This window comes from Microsporum canis, genomic scaffold, assembly GCF_000151145.1.
Source record: "Microsporum canis CBS 113480 supercont1.2 genomic scaffold, whole genome shotgun sequence".
Classification (NCBI taxonomy): Eukaryota; Fungi; Ascomycota; class Eurotiomycetes; order Onygenales; family Arthrodermataceae; genus Microsporum; species Microsporum canis.
Genome location: NW_003299168.1, coordinates 21,005 through 41,376, shown reverse-complemented (window position 1 = coordinate 41,376; position 20,372 = coordinate 21,005). Strand labels below are relative to the sequence as shown.

Here is a 20,372-nt window from a genome sequence, read left to right as displayed (position 1 = left end):
ATTTGATGGTAGATGGATTAGATCTAACTTGCACGGCGTTTTATTTTATTGCATTCAACAGCATCAGGATATTTAATGAATAATAGTTTGGCTCTTTATTGCATCAAAATCTCTAGTGGGTTATCGAGACAGCAACATGTTATGTATACTGTAGAAAGGAGGATATCATGCTTTCGCCAGAATCAAAACTCGCACTCTTCTCTTGCCTGCTCCACGTCCTTTTTCTTCCTTGACGGAACTAACATTCACTTTGACCTTATCGAACAACTCGACGACCATGCTGTTCGAACCTGACTGCGGTTTCATGGCTTCACTGTCCTCATCGCTTTGTTTCTCCCACACTTTAAGAGAGTATTGTTCGTTGTTGAATTCACTTTCTCTCCTAGCAGCCACTTGCTTGCTTGAGTTTGGATCAAAGACCTTCGTTTGTTGGCCGTCGAGGACGAAATCTTCTAGTCTAACAACTCCTTCAATACCGAACCGTGGAATGAAGACGACGACGCCATTGTCAAATACGCGCATTACATAGCCCTCTTCATCAACGCCAGGAGCCACTGCAGAACCCAGGCGCTTGGCCTCTTGCTCACCCCTAGCCTTCAGTGCTTGGCCAACATAATATTCTATACTAGCCCTGCCAGCAAACTGAGCATTTCGATGTCTATGGTTGATGTTCTTGCAAATATCCTCTAGTTTGCTGCGAGTAGTAAGTCCCTCACCAGCAGAGGCTCCGGGTCCTTCATACCCGATTGCAGCAGCCAATTGTCGATGAACGACGAGATCAGCGTATCGTCGAATGGGGGATGTGAAATGGGTATAAATGGGAGATGCAAGCCCGTAATGCCGGAATTCAGATTCTGAATGTGCTCCGGCGCAAAAGTATTCAGCGGACGTCATACAACGTGTTGCGAGGATACGAATGAGGGTATTGAAAAACGGATTTCTCTCGTCAACACATTTGTCCAGAGAGTTGGCTAGAGCCAGAGAACTGGACACATCAAGTGTGAGGTTGCGCTTTTTCGACAGCTGAGTTATCAACTCTTCAAAATTTGAAGGAGGTGGAGTAGCATGTCTTCGTAATAGAGCAGTTTGAGGGAATGATTCGTAAATCCTAGCAGCAACCGAAATATTGGCGAGAAGCATGAATTCCTCAACGAGACTGTTTGTGTCCAAAAGGGCTTTCGTCTTGACATCCGCGACTGGGTCAGAAAGCTCCGAATCGGTTTCAATGCGAACTTCTGGGGAGGCAAGATTCAATGCTCCCGCATCCATTCTCTTTTGACGGAGAAGCTTAGATAGCCGAAGCAGTGTCCGCATACTTTCAGTTAAGTCATCTGTTTTAGATCTATCATCAATACGTAACTGGGCTTGCTCGTAACTAAAAGCTTCGCGGGAAAAGATAACGGATTTAGTAAAACTTGAGGATACGATCTCTGCGTCAGCAGTTACCTCCCAGAGGACGGAAAATGCGAACCGTTCAACATGGGGTTTAAGAGAGCAGAGATCAGTACCAAGGAGCATTGGAAGCATGTCTATGCGCTTGTCAACTAAGTAGACCGTTGTTCCTCGCATACTAGCCTCAGTGTCCATGGCGTTATTGGGCCGTACAAAGTTGGAGACGTCTGCAATATGAACTCCGACTTCAAAGTTACCATTTGGAAGTGGTCGGGAATGAAGAGCGTCGTCAATATCTTGACAACCCGGTGGATCAATACTGCAAACAAGCAAATCTCTCAAATCCCTTCTGTCTTTCCAGCCGGGGTCTGACATGTCCTTTGGGACCTTCCAATCATGACCTTCAGCGGGTAAGCAGTCCAGGACTGTTTGGGGGAACGGCCTATATTGCACGTCGTATTCTAGCAAGAGGGCCTCTGTCTCGGCACCTTTCGTTTCTACCTCTCCCAGGGACCGCACAAAATGGCCCATTGGATATCGAGAGTCTCTGTCCCAGGCGTCTATTGTGATCAATATTCTTTGTCCCATGAGTTCATTTGCCTGTCGAGTGCGTATTCTTATTTTAGGGACTCGTTTATCCATCGGGATGACGAAGACAGTCTGCTGGCGCCGCCCAGCCGATGAAGCTTGAGAACTAGACGATCCATCGATGTGTCCAACGTATTGACGCCAATTTCTCTTGATGATACCAACCACCTTTGCGGTCGGCTGGGGCCGGCTTTCAGTACCGGTCCCATGGGCTTTTCGGACCTCATCTTGGAGTGCTTTCCTTTCACGCTCTGTTACCACAGCTTCATTTTCTTCCGCTTCCGGATTGTCGTCTTTGGTTAAAGCTTCCTCGTCAATGATCTTGGATGACGGAGTTTTCCACTGGTCTTTGGGTAGCACTTCGACAACCACAATATCGCCAGCAATAGCTCTGTTGCTGTTATCCCGTCCTAGAATAAGAAGTGATTTATCAAAAGCAGGGACGTTCACACTTCCTTCTAGGTAGTTGTAAGGTGACACGTTGAATACCCCTTGGTGTAGAGTACCAGCTCTTATCAGTGTCATAATCTTCGACATCGAGTAGTATGCGGGGTATAGCATCTCTCCCTTCTTCGGCTTCGCATCATGAGCTAACTTTGACTCATTGACCATGTCCAGGAGCCTGTCTGCGTCTTCAAGTCCGGAAATATAGTCCGTCAATGAGAGGGCAATTACACCTTCTTCGTCCGACTTGCGAGCATTTCCTTTATCATCCGTGAGTATTACAATAGCGGGGATATTTTGCTCCTTTTGAGTATTCTTCGTAACTTCCTGGAGGTGTTCCGTGTACCACTTTGCTGCTGTTCGTACGGCCCTGTCATTGCGATCGTTTATACTCTCATCTGTACCTCTCCTGACATGGGTCTCTAATCGGAATTCATTAAAAAAGAGATAATATCTTTTCTCTTCACTCCTTATCAGCGATATCAGCCGGTTATATAAAGGCAAAGACTGGTTCTTGAGCTCCTCTAGGACGGTTTGCAAAACTATAACATCGTAAAATGCACTTGTCTGTTCAAAGAGGTCCATCGCATTGAGCAGAGCGTTCGTATCGGGCATCAAGTAATGGCCCTTTGGAAATCGTTTTGTACCAGCTGGTTTCTCTGAAAGGACGAATGGAGTAACTAATGCGCAAAACATTTGGTCAGTACATTAACTATTCACATCCGCAGCTTATGAAAGCTTACCAAATCCATTGGCATCCGTTGGGGCATACGAAAGGCATGCTGTGCATAGCTTTGACGAACACGGGATATCCTGTCTAAGATATAGCTCGCGCACTATCTTCTGGACCTTCCCGCTCTTTGTTGACCGAACGAAAATTTTGCTGGACACATTTGAGGCATGGGGATTTGAAGAATGGTTCCTCCGTAAGCTCTTCATGTCGCAGATAGAACCCGGAGGATTCTTATGAAGCGGTTATCAAAAGCTTGTCAGGTCAAGTGGTATGAAATGCACGACTAAAGAAGTACCGTCAAGTCTAATGGCTTTCGAGCTGTCGCAAAACCTCAGAATCATAACAATGTAAAATATTTAGCCGGGCAAATTAAGACCCTAACCTGCTCCACGGTCAATAATCAGGATCTTCAATTAGCTTGAATGCACACTAATTCATGCAAAACGAGCTTTGATTTAGCAATTTTGTTATCGCGATATCACGTGACAAATATGTTCTCCGATGGCGTTAATCACGGCTACAAAAGACGAACATAGCAATTAGAGCAGTTGTATGTTCCGTAGGAGATCGAACAGCCCCAAAGTTTGCGAGTCTATGGCTATTGGTTCATTCTAACGAGACTCGCGGAAGGGTGTTTGTTGAGTCTACTGAAATATCATGACATATTTATTGGATATGACAAGTAAAACGATATCTTACAGTTAAACTGGATTTACCGTATGGAGCACTCAGGCTGCGGCTATGCGAGAAGAGTGGCTCAATTAGCCTATCTATATAAGAAGGAATATCAAAACAGAGAGAAAAGTGGATGCTCCGTCCCTGGCAAGAAAAGATAATTAGACAGGATAGTATTTCCCTCTCAAGGGGAACCGAAAGATGATAGAAAAGTAGTAAAATGGGGTCTAGTACTGTTCTAAAAACTCTTGAAGCCATCATTGGTGTACCGTGTTTTCCTTGAGGCCTTCCGCTTTCGACCATTCAGTTCCAACGTATGCCGATGAACGACCGCAATTCCACTCTCTTCCACAACAAAGAAACAGGCATATATATAACAAGAGCAGCAAAATGTCTAGAAGCACGGCAGATCATATTGAGTGTGGAGGAGGGAATCATTGTTTTTGGACTTTGTCGGGGTCTTCCAGGATGCCTTCTTTTTCAAGTCTTCTTCGTGCCTCTTCGAGAGCCCATGTTTGTATCCTACAGGTCAATTGGTTAGTATGCCGTCATATTCAAGTAGGCTAAGTAAGTATATGTTGGAGTCCAAGACATACGATGTATCTGGCTTGAATACGTAGGCAATGCCGGCAACGAGGAAACTTCCAAAGAATCCGTAGTAGAAGATAGTTTCCCAGCCTTCCTTGACATACTTATGTCCTGGCTTCACACCAAAGAGCCATCCGGTTGGGGGATCGTAGTGGCCTCCGGCACCAAGCAACGACGTCCGGGTCGAGAACCGGGCATGCTGTGGAGTACGGAGCAGGCAGCGCGAGCGCGCGGAGAGGGAAGCAGCGCGCGCGGACATGGTCCTTGCCTGTCTGAAGACGTAAAGGGGGTAACTGAAAGGCGATAGAACGTATTGCAATTGAGCCTGGATAAGGTGAGCGGCCTTGGTGGGGAGTAGCTAGTTTAGATGAGGTCGGTTTCTGAGCCCGAATTTTTTATCCCGGTCGGGCCAATTGACGGAGGGCCGACAACGCAGGACGACTGATGGAGGCCAGCTGGGGCTAAACAGAAGACCTAATGAGACCGCCCAAGGTAGATGGGTTGAGATGCCGCCACGATGTCGTTCGTTGACGGACAGAGAGAACAGATCGAAGCGTATCAAGTGACTGTCTTTCTCTCTTTTTCGCCTTTCTGTTTTAGGCGCTGGCGGTAAAGCCTGGCAGAATCGGGTCCGGGTTATATAGTTTCTCCGTCAGATCTGTCTAGGAAGGTAAAGCGAACCTTGAAGAGAGCATCAAGATGGATGCAGAAGGTCAGCCGACATCGTCGTTTTCATAGAGCGTAGCAGTCAATTGAGGCTTTTGGCTGTGTATAAGTGTCTAACACTCTTTGGAGGATGCAATATCTAACTATACGGAGGGTGATATTCATAATCCGTTCTTCACAAGGATAGTGTATGGAGTATGGAATATAAGAGAAGCATCATACGGTGTGGCTACGTCTCTTAAACAGAGCTCTTCCGATAACAGTTCCGACGCCTCGAGACACCATGCAATACATAGCTCGGAGCAGGGGAGAAGCTTGTGACGAAGAAGAAGCTCCTGCGTCTAGTTTACTATGGGGCTTCTTTTTTCTTCCTCGCTCTGTTATTTCTTTTTGACGAAAAAGAAGAAAGGGGGCCACCTATGCTTAGATAAGCTGTTAACGTCCGTTTTCTACCTCGGCATCTTTTTTTCACTTCCCTCCGGGAAAAAGATGAGCTTATCGCTGCCAAAGCCTGAAGAGCCGGACATCTTGTGATTCTTTAAAACTATTCTCTGCTGCTCTTTTATATCTGGGCCTTCCCCCAGCTTTGGTTTATCTTCTTTTCTTTCTTCTCTTTCTCCAGTTCCTAGCCTCCCCCCAGTCTTCAATTGCTTGACAGTCCCTCTATTCAAATCAACCCTACACCATGGTCTCCTCTCCGGATTGGGTGAAGAAGCTGACACCCTCCGGGCCTCAGGGCTCAGAGCTCCTAAAACATGAACGGGATCAATCCAATGTCTCCGTCGAAAAGCTTGCGGAACTGCTCCATACCAAAGAAGTGTTGGAAAGACAAGACCGTATTCTCTCCATAATTCAGAACGAGGAGGTCTTTGATAAGTCTCAGAATCACTCGCTAGGCCGTGTTGACCGGATCCAAAGATCCCTTGCAAAAGCTAAGCGCCTTGAACAGCTAAAGAGGCAGCATAACTGGTCTGAAGATGACTTCCTCATGGCCAATAGCTTGATCAGCGAACCTACCCCGTATGGTTTGCATGCGTCTATGTTCTTGGTAAGATTTCAGCTCACCCCTTTTTATATATCTATAGCAAGAATTTACCTCTAACAAACTGTGTAGGTAACTCTCAGAAACCAAGGAACTCCAGAGCAACACAGGCTCTTTTTGGAGCCAGCTGAGAGATATGAAATCATTGGATGCTACGCTCAGACTGAGCTGGGCCACGGTTCCAATGTTCGCGGCCTCGAAACCACCGCCACATGGAATCCAGACGACAAGACCTTCATCATACATTCACCTGCCTTGACTGCTTCCAAGTGGTGGATTGGATCTCTTGGGAGAACCGCCAACCATGCCGTCGTCATGGCCCAGCTTTATATCAATGGGAAGAACTATGGACCACACCCGTTTGTCGTCCAAATTCGAGATTTCAAGACTCATAAGCCTCTCGAGAACGTTCACGTTGGCGACATTGGTCCCAAGTTCGGTTACAAGTATGTATCTAGCCTTCCGCGCCTTCATTGTAAACCGTACCTGTTAACATTTCTTCAAGCACCATGGACAATGGATTCCTGCTCTTCAACAAAGTAAAGATTCCTCATGTCAACATGTTGGCCCGTTTCTCCCGTGTCGACCCCAACACTAACAAGTATGTTCGACCCGCCTCTCCGTCTTTAATCTACGGCACTCTCACCTGGGTTCGATCTACCATCGTCCTTCAATCCGGTGGTGTTCTTGCCCGTGGTGTCACTATTGCAACCAGATACTGTGCTGTCCGAAGGCAGTTCCAGGACCGAGATGCTCCTGCTGACGAACCCGGCGAGAACCAAGTTCTGAACTACAAGATGGTTCAGATCCGGCTATTACCCTTGCTGGCTGCTACTTTTGCTCTGCACTTTACTGGTCGTGGTATGATGGCTCTTTATAACCACAACCAGGCTATAATGAAGAAGTCGGCAAGCAATCAGCCAAGCGGCAGGGGTGCTGGTCCCGAGGAACTGAATCCTGGTGCAGACCTCTTGGCGGACCTCCATGCTACGTCTTGCGGACTCAAGGCGTTGGGAAGTACTATTGCGGCCGAAGGGTTGGAAGTATGCCGCCGTGCATGCGGTGGTCATGGTTATAGCAGCTACAGTGGAATTGGATCCTGGTATTCTGACTACCTACCAACGACGACATGGGAGGGTGACAACTATATGTTGACCCAGCAGGTTGCCAGATACGTAAGTTATCTTGCTTCTATACACCAACTACATAGAGATTAAATGGCTAATGCGAAATATAGCTCCTCAAATCTGCCCGATCTGTCTTTATCGGCAAGCCGGCCAACAACGACACTTGCACTATCCTTCAAAGCTACCTCTCTCGCCGCGATACTGGTGCTGCCTTCGATATCCTTGAAAACGACTCTGATGTCGTGGCTGCATTCGCCTGGAGAACAGCATACTTGACCTTCGAGGCTCTTAAGCACCGTGATGTCGAGAAACGATCCTGGAACAACCTCCTTGTCGATTTCTGGAGACTCTCTACCGCCCACTCCCAGTACCTCATGGTCAAGAACTTCTATGAAGCCGTTTTCCCGTCTGGTTCTTCCGCTGAGGCAGCTACTTCCCTTGGCATCGACGAACCAACTCTTGATGTCCTACGAAAGCTTTTCCGCCTCCACTCTCTACATACCCTAGAGCGTGAGTCGGCTGACTTCTTCACTTCTGGAGCCGTCACTACCAGACAAATCATCCTTACACGAACCAAGGCTGTCATGAAGCTGCTGGACGATATCCGTCCTCATGCCATCCGATTGGTTGATTCATGGATGTTCCCTGACTGGCAACTCGACAGCTCCTTGGGCAGATATGACGGTAAGGTCTATGAAGATCTGTTCCACCGTGCAAGTGAGCAGAATCCTCTGAACGAGTTGACCTTCGACCCTTACCCATGGAATAAAGCCTTGGTGAAGAGTGATAAGAGCAAGCTTTGATGGCTTAGAAAAAGTACTATTCAGGCTGAAATATTCTCTTCTTCGTATAATTATACATTGGGGATGGTGTTGGAATCGAAGTTTATTTATTCAGGTACCATATGAGGATGTTGGAATCCTCATGATAGACAGACAGGCGGCTGCGATAGAATTGGATCCGGCGGCAATAGATTTGATAGAAGATCTTTTCCGGAGAGGTTTTTTGGTTTTGTTCATTGTCATTTTATATATGTTGGATATTATCCCGGCCAGTTTGCCAGGTCTATCTTCATTCTGTCATGATATAATCATATAGTTGAACGTACATTCGTATAAACATGGGTTCGAGCAATGGTGTATATATGGCAAGTAAAAAGGCCAAGTCTCCAAAGATCCTGGTGTAATAATAAGGAAAGAAGAGAGAGAGATCTATCAGTGTCAATACAGACACGTTACCAAACAGCCCATTCAAAGCAGCAGTACCCATATCATCGCGCCTAGCAGCCAAATAAACGTAATTGGCCTATCGCAACTAGCCGAACTGCCAGGTTGTACCTTGCCAACTGCGGCTGTTCCAATGCCGGTAGCTGATGCTGTGCAGCTAACTTGACCGCAGCGGTAACCATTAGGGCAGCATCCTCCTCCATCACTTGCAGCACAGCTCATCCATCCATCTGCACACCGCTTAGTAGGGGTAGCGGATACAGAATTTGGAACGCTTTCAGCTGGGATTACAACGGTGACTCCATTACTTTCAACGGTTGTCAAAGACGCAGTGATCGGGCAGGATGTTGTTTCGCAGTCTCGGCCTGTCTGGCAACATCCGCCGCCATATACGGCGCTACATGCGTAGAATCCTATGGGACACAGATCCGGGATGCTAACAGTAGACGATACGGAAGTTGATGGATTAGAAGTAGGGCGACCGGGAGGTGAGATTGTAGGGGATGGTACTGATGTTGGCGGAGGCGGTGGAGGTGGTGCCGTGGTAGTCTGGCTGACGGTAGAAATTGTCGTTATAGTCGATGACGGCAGTGTTATTATAACCGTTGTTGTTGAGACGAGTAAACAGCCTTCAGCCACACAGGTATATCCTGGTGTACAACAACCACCACCCAAGTCAGCAGGGCAGGTAGCGTATCCTTTAGGGCAAGAGATGAGTTGACCCGAACAGTCCTGGCCCTGGGGGCAGCATCCAACGTCACCCAAGCCAGTGTCTTTCACGATTAGACACACATCTCCGGCCTGACAGCAGCTCTTGGGCCGGTTGATGGATGTACATGGTGCACTCCCGGCAGGGCACTGGAAGTCCCGTTTTCCTAGTATCGACCGCCCTATCAGTGGAGATAATATGTCGGAAGAATGCAAAAGAAGAGGCGACCGAGCGTTCAACGATGATTTATCCCCAGCCGAAGAGTCCGGCACCTCATCTGTTCCTCTTTTGCTGTTCACCGCTTCCTCGTCGTGCAGGTTTTCCAGACACCAATAATGCTGAAAAAACTTCTGACCAGGGTCGTCTGACATCTTCCGCACCAGAAAAGGGTGTTCTTCTTGAGCGTCGGCATGTTTTGCTGTTATAAGTCCATCCGTGGTGTTGTCACTGTTGAATTCCCGGATGCTCCCTGCCACCGCATAGGTTGACGGGAGGGAAGAGAGAAGAACAAAACCAATGGCAAGACAAGATATAGGAGGTATCCTCTGTAGTATTGATGAGACAAGATGCCTACGGTGGGTTGAGCAACCCTTGCGTATCCGCATATCGAATGCAGCGTTGTCGGTTCAGCACACCGCTAGGTCAAACAAGCCGACCAAGTTGCATATTTTCTCCCTGAAAATGTAGTTAAGCGAAGAAACACCCCGAAATGTAGCCTTTAATATATTAGCTAGCCAGATGCAGGGACCCTTTATTTATTCGTAGTCCTAATGTTTTGATGAGCCGATGAGCCGATGAAACAGCTGTGGCGAATCGAATGGATCTGTTCATGTTTACATCTCCGATAGCTTTCTCATCTTATTGGTTAAAAGTGCACAAAACTGGTCGGACTAAAAACGTATCAAAGTCGAAGAAAATATATAAGATAGCTTCTACCAGAATATATATATATATATATCCAGAAAAATTAAGTATAAAGTGAATAATTTATTGATACCTCCGGCCGATGTGACAATTATCCAATCCAGGAACTTCCAAAACCAAGCCAAGGTATCGATGAAGAAGTGTATAAACGAAGAATCAAAGGGAAGAAAAGAAAACAGTGATATAGAACGAACTTGGGTATCGGACATGGGGCACAGAATCGTCTCATAAGGATAAACACGTACAGTATGATAAAAATGCGAGGAATGATGGATGGGTCATATATAAAAGGAACGGGAACCGATAAGAAAGGAAGAGTGAATGGCAGGCAAGGTAGGCGATGAATTATCGGACGGGAAAGGAAGTGGGCAGAACAGAAGGTCGGTAAAGGAGAGAAACCCAACAGCCCCGGATACTCCTGTTATACGTGTATGGCTGGTTGGGTGTATAGTCAAAAGGGTGATTTTCTGGCGGCGCGCGGGCAGTTTGCGAGTGGTCTAGGATGCGAATATGGCAGTGAGCCAGGAGGAACGCTTTTTACCTGATGAAGCTGAAAGTCGTACAATATATCAGAACATAGCACGGTATATAGAACACAAACACCGCATTTTACGCAGTGTGATCCGACATACCAGGTGTATCGGACGATCGGTGACCCGAAGAGCGTCTGTCAGACTGATTGGCCCCAATATCATTGGTGCTAGCATAGGTATCGTCTTTGGCAGCGTGGGTGTCTTTGTGCTCTACGGTCTCAGGGTCCGGCGGTGCGAGTTGGTCGTCTGGAGCATTTGATTCCGCTTCTGGTTCATGGGTCTCGCCATCGGTAGCCACTGGTTCTGGCTCGGCAGGAATTAGACCCTGCATTCGCTCCCAGACCTCCTTTCGTATACTCTCTTCCTTTTCCTTCCGGACCCGCTCTAGCTCTTCAAAGCCACCACCGTTGCTCTTAAGCTTACCAGCACCTACAAAGTTGCTTAATTCCCTTTGGAACTCGCCTCCTCGCCGGCTCTCCAGTTCCCTCTGGCGAGCCTTTTCGGCTCGTTCAATAGCTTCGAGGCGTGATTCGTGGTTGGGTTGCAGGGCGCGGACTTCACCCAGAACACTGTCTTTTGCGTCAGCGGGGTCGATATGCGGGTTCATCGTCCTGGATACGGTTCGCACAGCGACGTTGTTAGGGTTAGACCCAGAATTTTCGAGAGCTTGTTGTTTGGTGGCCTGTTCAACGAGAGCAAAGGTCTGAGTAGCCTTTTCGAGGTCGTCTTCTAGATCAACCGCGAGATCCTCCTGCATTGTCAACTGGTCTCGTTCTTCGCAAACAAGCTGAAGCTCTTTCTCCCAAATCTTTGTCCAGATGGGCTTCTCGCGTTTCAAGAAGTCTTGCATCTTCTTGAGCTCCTTGGTCACGGCGCTGATGTCTCGGCCAACCGCCTCGAGCTGGCGTGGTAGTGGTCTGACTCCACGGGTTACAACGTCCTTACGTAGGTCTTCAACGAGGTCTTGCAAATCATCCACGCGAGCAACCAGCTTCTCGGATTCATCAGCAAGCTCTTTCTTGCCGGCTTGGACGCGAGCGTGACCAGCACCGGAACCACCTTCAAAGGACGGGACGACAGCATCTACTGCCGCAGATTTCACCTGATTTGCCTTCGCTCGGATGGAAGTCATAGCCGACGTGATGTCTGACGTGAAGCTCGAATAGGTTTGTCGAAGAGAAGCAAGGTCATCGCGCAAGCCTTGGATCTCGGCGGCTTTCCCGGCAGAAGGTCTAGAGCCAGAGAGAGCTGACATAGCGCTAGGGGCAGCGAGGCGTGATATTTCCTTGGAAGTCTCCTGCTGGCGGTCGATAAGCCGTTGAATCGAGGTGCCATGTCCGTCGATGACATCACGAACGCTCTCAACTATGCTGCGAATGCCGCCTACACTTTCGTCGAAATGCTTTCTAACTTCATCTAAAACTTCGACGTTTAGCACCAGGACAGACCTGTCCTTTACATCTCTCAAGTCTTCTAATTCATGACGGATGCCGGAAACGGGGTCTTGTATATATATCTCGGGCAGGTCAGCACCGTTGCTGTGGGTATTCCAAGCGAACTTTTCAATGAATGCGAGCTGGAGCCTAGCAATCGTCAGGCCGGAGTATCCTTCTGGGAGAACGTATTTCTTTATTTTGCTCTTGTATTGTAGGAAAAGGGTAAGCTCTTTGCCTGGCGGAGGGGAATGTTCTGGGGTATAGTCCGGTCTATGAGACTGTTGCGGAGTAGAGGGAGAAGGGAGTGGCTTATCGAGATTCCGATAAGCCGAAGCGTGGCCATCGGCAGATGGGTCCCGTTTCTTAGGTTCGTGCGACGCTGAGAACGAGTCCTGTTCAGCAATCTGCGGCAGGCCTCCTGATAACGATGGTCCTCCAGCGGACGGGGCGTCTCTCCCTTCAAACTCTCTCTGAGACCGAAGCTTATCTGTTGGCGTTTTTGCTAAGGGACTACCGGACGCCACGGATTCAACCGTTGGTTCCAGTTTATGAGCTACATCCTGGCCAGCCGGAGAAGCAGTTTTATCCGAAGCGGTGCCGGCAAACCGGTTCCTTGATCTTTGGCGGTCATGCAAGTGGGGTCCCCGTAGGCGGACGGCGTTCATAGATTCGCGCACGTCCTGACCACGGTTCGGGATGGGAGAGTTCTGGGCCGGAGGCAAGACGGGGATGCCGTTGGGAGATCCACCCAGATGCTTCTGGATCTGGTATGCAGAGAATCTTCGGGAAGCACGTCGTTCGAGTTCGCCACTTCTCTGTAGCATGCCTATAGCATCGTTCTGCTTTGAGGTTGGAGGGAGAGGGGGTGGAGGGTGGGGGAAATTATGGATATTGTATGATGGAGATTCAGGCCGTTTAGACTGGCTATCTGAGTCGGTATGTGGCAGCACAACGGGCATGTTCTGCATTGTAAAGCTTGACAAAGAAGATGTCGTAGTTGACGGGGCCAGGGACCGCTGTGTTTCCTGTCTGCCGGCTTCACGTTCAGAAAAGCTACCGCCGGGGCGGTCTCCGGGCCAGGGAGAGGGAGACTTATTCCGAGACGATACCGAGGAGGCCTGGTCTTCATCGTAGGCACCACCGCCTTGGCGATGGCTGCCTACAGTCCGCTTCTGGGGCGATTGTGTGGCCGTGGAGGGAGTGTGCTCTAAGCTCTGCTGGCCAGCTCCGTCTCCGAGCTCAAAGCTTCCCGAGCTCCCCTGTCGAGGCGGTAGCGCTTTACCTTCCTTTGCCTGTCGTGACCGTAGCTTGGCCTGCTTCTTCTTGAGCCCGTGCAGCAAATTGATGATGATGTCTCGTATACGGGGCAGATATCGATCGAGACTCTGAGGCGAAGCTTCCTGGCTGAGCGTATCTTCGAGGATGGTGCGTAGTAGGTCGGGGACAGGGCCCAAGTCTGCAGTGTCCATGCCGATGGCGCCAAAGGCGCGACATGCCAGGTTGAACTCGTACCCGAGACGCACATATACATCAGAGACTTCGGTTTCCTTGGCCTGCTTGCGCGACCACTGCGTCAACATCTCCAGCAGCTGTTTTGTCGCCACTAGCAGGTGGGTGACGCTCTTTTCTATCTGAGATAACTGCTTGTCGGCCTGTTGCATGCAATAAAGAAAGGGGACGAGTGTCAGTCGAGCTCATGCTGAATCAACCCTTGCCTTCCCAGCCACATGAACAGAAGAGACGGATGCGGGAAACTCACATTGCTTCTCGTCGACGAGGCCTTTGAGGTCGAGGACACTCGAGCAGCCTGAGTCGCATCTCCCGAGCCTACGACAGAACCAGCAGACGAAGGCGAGGTCTTGGGATAGTGGCCCAGCTCTGAGCCGGGCGAGCGTCTCGGGGTAGCTCCTCGAGCCATGGAGGAATATGAATCCATCTCTACCAAGGGAGGGAAGAGAGGTATATAAGGGGGTTGACGGGGACGGCTAGAACGGATTCATGGGACCGTACAGAGTGGCAGACAGCGTATCAGGCCTCTTGGTTGTAGTGGTTGGCTTGGTGGTCGATATTTGGTAGTTTTCGATATTGAACGAGGGCGTCAGGCCGCAAAGACCTAGCCTGATGGCGGAAAAAGAAAAGAAGAAAAAAAAGGGTCGGCAGCGCAAGGCGTCTCAGCTGAGCATCACCAACCAGAACAGTCGGTCCGTCTGCCAGAAAGCTGTTGAATCTCCTTTGCTTTCTTGATCTTCTTCTTCTTCTTCTTCTTTTCTGTCTTTCTTGATGTTTCTTTTCGAGGGTTTTTTGTCATCCAATAAAATACAAAGGAGCACGTGACTTGTACTGTCACGTATCAAAGTTACGCCGTACTATTGAATATGCAGCTAGAAGAAAATACACACACTTGATGAAGCCGGTGGAAGACGTGGAGAGATCATGCCATATCTCTCTGCTACTCCGTGTAGCTGTATACATAATATAAATATATAAACATACATGCGTAGTCTGGGTATGGGCAGCGCATGTCTTGGGAGCGTGTATGGTAACGTCACACGCCAGCCTCTCTTCCAACATCTTCAACTTCTCTTTTTTTTCCTTCTTCTAACAAAAAAAATCCCCAACATCAAATCTTCAACTCACACAACACAAACACACACACACACGCAGACAAGCAGACACGCCCAGCAAGTCACGCTTCTTCGCACTCGCAAGCTGTCCTCGTCCTACCTGACAGAGGCTGTTCTGCTTGCTCCGTCGGCCCTGGGAGACCGCTGAGACCGCTGAGACCGCTAATCCGGGCGCTGAAAAACCTGCAGAGATCCAGCTGGGTTTCTCTCTTCCTACACCCGGTGGTGGGCCGTCGTGCCTTTTCGCCCGCTGCTGCTTTGCTGCTTTGCTGCTGCTGGAGCTGCCGGAAGCTCTGCTCGAGCTGCTGGTCGAGCGCTAAACGTCTAGTTCTCAAAAACACTCGCTACTGAGGCATGGCGTCTGCTGTCAACTCTCTACCCTCGAATGGAGCTGGAGCCACGCCGCTGAACTCCTCCGTTTCGCCAAATACGATGGCTTCTAGAGCTGCCGGTCGTCCTTCTTCCGGTGTCAAGGGAGCAGATGTCAGTCGTCGTCAGTCAGGGAGCCCCGTCGACGGTGGTCAGAGGTGCGTATTTTCCTGTCTCTCTCTTGATACACGGGGGCTCTATTTTTCCCTTTTATACACGTCTATTTTTTTTTTTTTCTTTCGACGGCACTTGTTCCGTTTCACAGTAAATTTCCATGGTTGATGCTGTCTTGACATGGAACTCGTTTTTTTCGAGATTGCTGGCTGGCCTGTACTTACGATTATCCGCAGACGCCCCAGTTCCCAGAAAGCATGGACGCAGAACATCAACCCTGCTACCCAGAAGCCATCCAGTCCGTATCCACAGCAGAATGGAACTGCATCAAGGAAGTCTGCCATGTCTCCCAGCCCTGCCTCCAACAAGGAGTCGTCCACTCCCGACCAACACGCACACGACCGGCTTATCTTCCTTCTCACAGCCGCCATCGTACGTATCCTCCCAAGCCAAACAACTCACATGCCCAAACTAGCTAACCGGCCCCCCAGGGGAGCAATGTGTTCCTCACCATGAAAGATGGCGAGAAATTCACCGGAATCTTCTCCGGCTCTACGCTAGAGTCTAATGAAACCATAATAATCCTTAAGATGGCCCGCCACCCCCCGTCAGACTCTGAAGCCGCATCGACACAGTCGAATGGTGTCAGCCAAACTAAATCCCCCTATCTTGGCTCCGGCCCAGACCATCAATTGATGATCTATGTCCAAGATATCACCTGCTTAGATATCCCATCACTATCAACTTCAGGCGTAGCAGCCAAGGAGCAGAACGGTGTGTTTTCCCTCCAAGGCCAGAGTTAACTCATCTCGTGCTAAAACAATTGACCAGGACCTTCATCCGGCTTCCGGACCGACACCGATATTTCTGGAAACCAGCCAGGCCGTGAAAGGCAGCTGCAACGCTGGGAACCAAGTGGAACAGACGCAACCATTGAATGGGCTCCGGAGTCAGAGAACACTGGAGCAGGATGGGATCAGTTCGAAACCAATGCTCGACTCTTCGGCGCCACATCGAGCTATGACGAGAACATATACACCACTCGTATCGATCGGTCCGACCCATCTTACAAGCATAAGGAAGCCGAGGCTGCCAGGATTGCTCGGGAGATTGAATCTTCCAACACCGATAATGTGCACATGCGTGAGGAACGGGGCCATGTCCAACATGACGATATCGATGAAGAAGCGAAATATAGTGGTGTGAGACGTGACGCATCGGCTGTTGCTCCCTTGCCTTCAGGACAGCCTAACAAATATATGCCCCCGGCCAGACGACCACCTACCGGCCAGCCAACTGTGCCTGGTGCTCCAGTCGACCCTGCCATTATTTCTGCCCAGGTTGCTCGCCCTGACAGCCAAACCAAAGCGCCATCTCAGCCCAAGGAGACTCCTGCAGCGCCCTCCAGTAAGGGGCCACAGGAGAAGGCTCCCACTGCTCCCACTGCTCCCACTGCTCCCAAGTCTACCGAGGCTCTGAAATCCGTCGCAAGTAATGGTGCAATAGATGCCGAACGTAAAGTAGCTGCAGCTGGTTCTTCCCAGGCGTCGTCTACTTCGTCCGCTCCACGAACGGGCGGCGAAAATGCTGCCTCTAATGTTGAAACCGAAGTACTTGATCATTTCCGACGATTTGCTAACGACGAGAAGATGAAACTCCAAGAGCGACGACGCAACCAGGCATCATATGACCGGACGATCAAACTTAATGAGCTCATGAAATTTTCTAAGAACTTCAAACTAGGTACCCCCGTCCCTAAGGATTTGGTACCCATCCTAGCCAAGGATCCTAGCAAGCAGGAGGAGATTATCGAGCGTGCGAAGAAACAGCATGAAGAAAAGAATGCTGCTGTGCCAACTAAACCAACCGCTGCTACCCCCACTGCCTCTAATGCAGCTAGCGCGGAAACGAAGCCAGCTTCTCGTAACGCAGGAGCTTCTCGCTATGAGGGCGGAAATGGTCTCCCTGGAGCTATTCCTGACCGACAAGGGAGTTATGGACGTGGCCGTCAAGTTTATCCTCCCATGGGTCCCCACGCTGGACGTCAGCTTCAGCATCCGGGAGGCCATCCAGGACGCGCTGGGCCAGGCTTACTTAGTCACCGGTTAGTCGAGATCCAGCAGCAACGCAAAGGCTCAAATATAGGGCCTGTTCCAACACCTTTACCCGCACAAGACGCCCGTGTGCAACCAACTGGCCCGACAGGAGATCAAGGACCAAGCAACGGCCCTCCAAAAGCGGCCCACACTCCTACTTCTTCATCCGCGTCCACCAAATTCAATGTTCGCGCTATGGAATTCAAACCGAACCCAGCCGCAAGCACATTTACCCCTGCTGGGACCTCAGGTGGTCCATCCGCTACTGCTGCCGTAAACGCTCGGCCTCAGTCTGTTCCACGAGCTACAAGCCCTACGGCCTTCTTTGGCTCCAATAAACCATTACCTGCTTCCGAAAGACCCTTAATCGTGAATAGCTTCAACCCCGTAAAGCGGATGAAGAAAGAAATTACTGAGGCAGGATCCAAGGACTATGCCTTTAATGGAGGCATTCCACCGGCCTACAGAACCGCTCCCACCTGGGATGTCTCTCCTATCAATGAGAAGAAGACGTACGCGGACATGTTCAAACCTCCGGTCACCACTGCATCCGCTTCACCACAGTCTCGATCTTCAAACACCCAAATGCCACACCAGCAGCAATTGCCATATCATCTTCCGCACACTGGCCACAACCTTCCGCCAAACAGCGGACCTCCCACCCATCTTATCCCTCCACAGCAGCCACACGCTGCCCCAATGCATTACGACGATCATCATCGTATGCAAATGTCTGCATCGTCTTCACAGGTTTTCCCTTCTCCACGACTGCAGCACAGTACTCCGATGGCTTACCAACACTCCGTTGGCCCTCATAACCAGATGGCCATGGGCCATGGTGTACCTCCATACTACCCACAACCCGGCCATGTGCGCCATTACCCCAATGGACCGCAATTTTCTAACCCTCCTAACGGTGGTGCTCCGATGATGGCCCATCAGGCCTCAAACGGGCCTTATATGAATATGCCACCACAAAGCATAACTCCGTATAATCCTCCAATGCAGATGTTCTCCCCAAACCCTGGCCACGTTTACCCGCAGCACGTACCCCCAATGCAGACACATAGTGGATACCCAAGCCCTAGCCGCGGTGCGCCAATGATGATGCACCAAGGCTCTCAGCAAGGACCTCCTCCTCAACCAATGATGGCCATGAATGGACAGCCAGGACAAAGCTACTATCCCCCTCAGCAGCCGAACCACATGCCACCAATACGTCCTGGTCACCACCAGCAGCACCCTCACTTTGCCTCCAGTCCCCATCAAGCACACAATTACCCGCATCACCAGTACCGCAACCAAAATCAAAACAACAATAATAATTTTACGCAAATACCGCATGGGCCTCCACCACCTATGCAACCACAAGCCGGCCCACCACCTACCGCTGCCCCAGGTTCACATCCAACCGAAGCTCCTGAAGAAGTGAAGTGAAATGAAAGCTGCCTGTCGACTCTGTTTTGAACTTGAGGCTTAAAATCTGACGCTCTAACACACCGCACTTGTTATTGGTGTGACTTCCCAGCTCCTACACCCGGCCAACTCTGGTTCGTGGCAAGTGAAATATGAACAACTTGATTTCTATCCTTTCCTTTTACGCCTTAAGTATATGTATGGCCATTCAGTCCCGCCGTCAACCAACCGGTCGTAGTCGCTTACTGCCCACTTGTACCGTACCTATCACCATTTTCCGGACTACAACAATTGAAACAAAGGGCATATTTAAGTGGCACATCCGCTCATGATGGCTTGTACTATCGTCTTCACAGGTATGTACACTATCTTCTTGTACCTCAACTGGCTCCAATACACTAATGTATCCGAACAGCTATCTGTGGACATTCCAGATTTATTAAATATGGAGAGAACCGGAGAAGACAGATGCTTGATATTTTGTACCGCTGTTGCATGCCTCAACAACCTGCTGTGATCAACAGACAAGCCCGCTCCGGCCACCACTATACACGTATGCGTACATGACTTACGCCACTTTGTGAAATGCTTTCTACCATGATCAATCTCTTAGTCGGAAATCGATCGTGTATTGAAGCCAGTCCAGACGTCAAAATGGCTTAGCTATAGCCTCAATCGCTCGCATTCAACAACAGGTATCATTTGCCCAGCCTGGGTATCATGCCAAACTACCAAACAGTTATACAGTTATAAGGAGGAAAGGAGTGTTTACAGGGGAAGGCGAAGAGGGATTTCCGGTATTTCTTTGTTTCTTTCCGTTTTCATTTAACTTTCGTTGTTTCCTATCGTGACATGACCCTCCAGGAGATCGGATTTCAAGTTGTTTAAGGCGGAGATGGTGTGGAATTGAAGGTTGCTCGAACAGACAAAGTGAAAGAAATGAAGCAAGTAACGACAAAGTGGGATGAAGTGGGAGTTCACTATTTACTTTTGGGATTATTCATATTCAGATTATACGAATTGACTCGATAAGGGGAAGTACTTTTATTGAATGGTCATGTCCTTGCGTTTATCCATGATCCCCTCAGTATACAACTTAATCCATCATAAAACAGTTCATAAGAAATGCCAGAGCAGGTGTATCATCCTATCGAGAAAATTTGCGTTAGCCATTGTCAAGAAAAGACCCGAACATATGGGATAGTTGGGCAATAAAGACGTATAAAGTATAAATCTCCTCAGGTCTTTTCAGTCTTAATTTGCACATCATTCTTGCAAAGACAGGGCTGTCTGCTATCTGGTAAGACTTTGAAGGCGTGAATACAGGAGATATTAAAGCAAGACTAAAAATCCAGCTCAAACCAGAGCGTTTCCTCTAGACACGGCTTCCACAGTCCCAGATAACCGAGAGCAGCAGTCCGAACCCAGAGACAGACCAAGGGCCAAACTTCAGCTGCAAGAGTGTATGTGAACGATGTCATTGTGAAGGGGGATAAATCCCTCTCCCTGTCAACCACTGCCATTAGCCCCTGTGTCCTCATGGGGCAAAGCGGAACAAGGGCTCCAGATAGCGGTAATATTAATGTATGCATTTAGCACCGCACTCAGGAACGGAAGTCTTTGGATTGCAGCTGGGGAGATCAGGTTTCATGAACGCTCCCTTGAAATAT

The 20,372-nt window shown here is 49.3% G+C and overlaps 6 protein-coding genes across 6 annotated transcripts; 2 read left to right on the top strand and 4 right to left on the bottom strand.

Annotated features, from left to right (window-relative positions):
* Positions 1 to 165: 165 nt before the first annotated feature.
* Positions 166 to 3,363, bottom strand: MCYG_01438 (mitotic control protein dis3; the record flags this gene model as incomplete). The annotated part of the gene is made up of 2 exons (XM_002848458.1): positions 166 to 3,104; positions 3,168 to 3,363. 2 exons carry the CDS (start codon positions 3,361 to 3,363, stop codon positions 166 to 168), a joined length of 3,135 nt encoding a protein of 1,044 aa, XP_002848504.1.
* Positions 3,364 to 4,241: 878 nt separating this feature from the next.
* MCYG_01437 (NADH:ubiquinone oxidoreductase kD subunit) lies at positions 4,242 to 4,851 on the bottom strand (the record flags this gene model as incomplete). The annotated part of the gene is made up of 2 exons (XM_002848457.1): positions 4,242 to 4,354; positions 4,429 to 4,851. 2 exons carry the CDS (start codon positions 4,677 to 4,679, stop codon positions 4,267 to 4,269), a joined length of 339 nt encoding a protein of 112 aa, XP_002848503.1.
* Positions 4,852 to 5,771: 920 nt separating this feature from the next.
* Positions 5,772 to 8,058, top strand: MCYG_01436 (acyl-coenzyme A oxidase 1; the record flags this gene model as incomplete). The annotated part of the gene is made up of 4 exons (XM_002848456.1): positions 5,772 to 6,134; positions 6,201 to 6,574; positions 6,634 to 7,303; positions 7,366 to 8,058. The coding sequence occupies 4 exons, from the start codon at positions 5,772 to 5,774 to the stop codon at positions 8,056 to 8,058; spliced, it is 2,100 nt and encodes a 699-aa protein (XP_002848502.1).
* Positions 8,059 to 8,505: 447 nt separating this feature from the next.
* MCYG_01435 (conserved hypothetical protein) lies at positions 8,506 to 9,561 on the bottom strand (the record flags this gene model as incomplete). The annotated part of the gene is made up of 1 exon (XM_002848455.1): positions 8,506 to 9,561. One exon carries the CDS (start codon positions 9,559 to 9,561, stop codon positions 8,506 to 8,508), a length of 1,056 nt encoding a protein of 351 aa, XP_002848501.1.
* A 1,050-nt stretch (positions 9,562 to 10,611) lies between these two features.
* MCYG_01434 (YlBUD6) lies at positions 10,612 to 14,001 on the bottom strand (the record flags this gene model as incomplete). The annotated part of the gene is made up of 3 exons (XM_002848454.1): positions 10,612 to 10,664; positions 10,747 to 13,636; positions 13,843 to 14,001. The coding sequence occupies 3 exons, from the start codon at positions 13,999 to 14,001 to the stop codon at positions 10,612 to 10,614; spliced, it is 3,102 nt and encodes a 1,033-aa protein (XP_002848500.1).
* Positions 14,002 to 15,061: 1,060 nt separating this feature from the next.
* MCYG_01433 (PAB1-binding protein 1) lies at positions 15,062 to 18,723 on the top strand (the record flags this gene model as incomplete). Its single annotated transcript, XM_002848453.1, has 4 exons — positions 15,062 to 15,234; positions 15,427 to 15,622; positions 15,682 to 15,964; positions 16,022 to 18,723. The coding sequence occupies 4 exons, from the start codon at positions 15,062 to 15,064 to the stop codon at positions 18,721 to 18,723; spliced, it is 3,354 nt and encodes a 1,117-aa protein (XP_002848499.1).
* Positions 18,724 to 20,372: the final 1,649 nt, after the last annotated feature.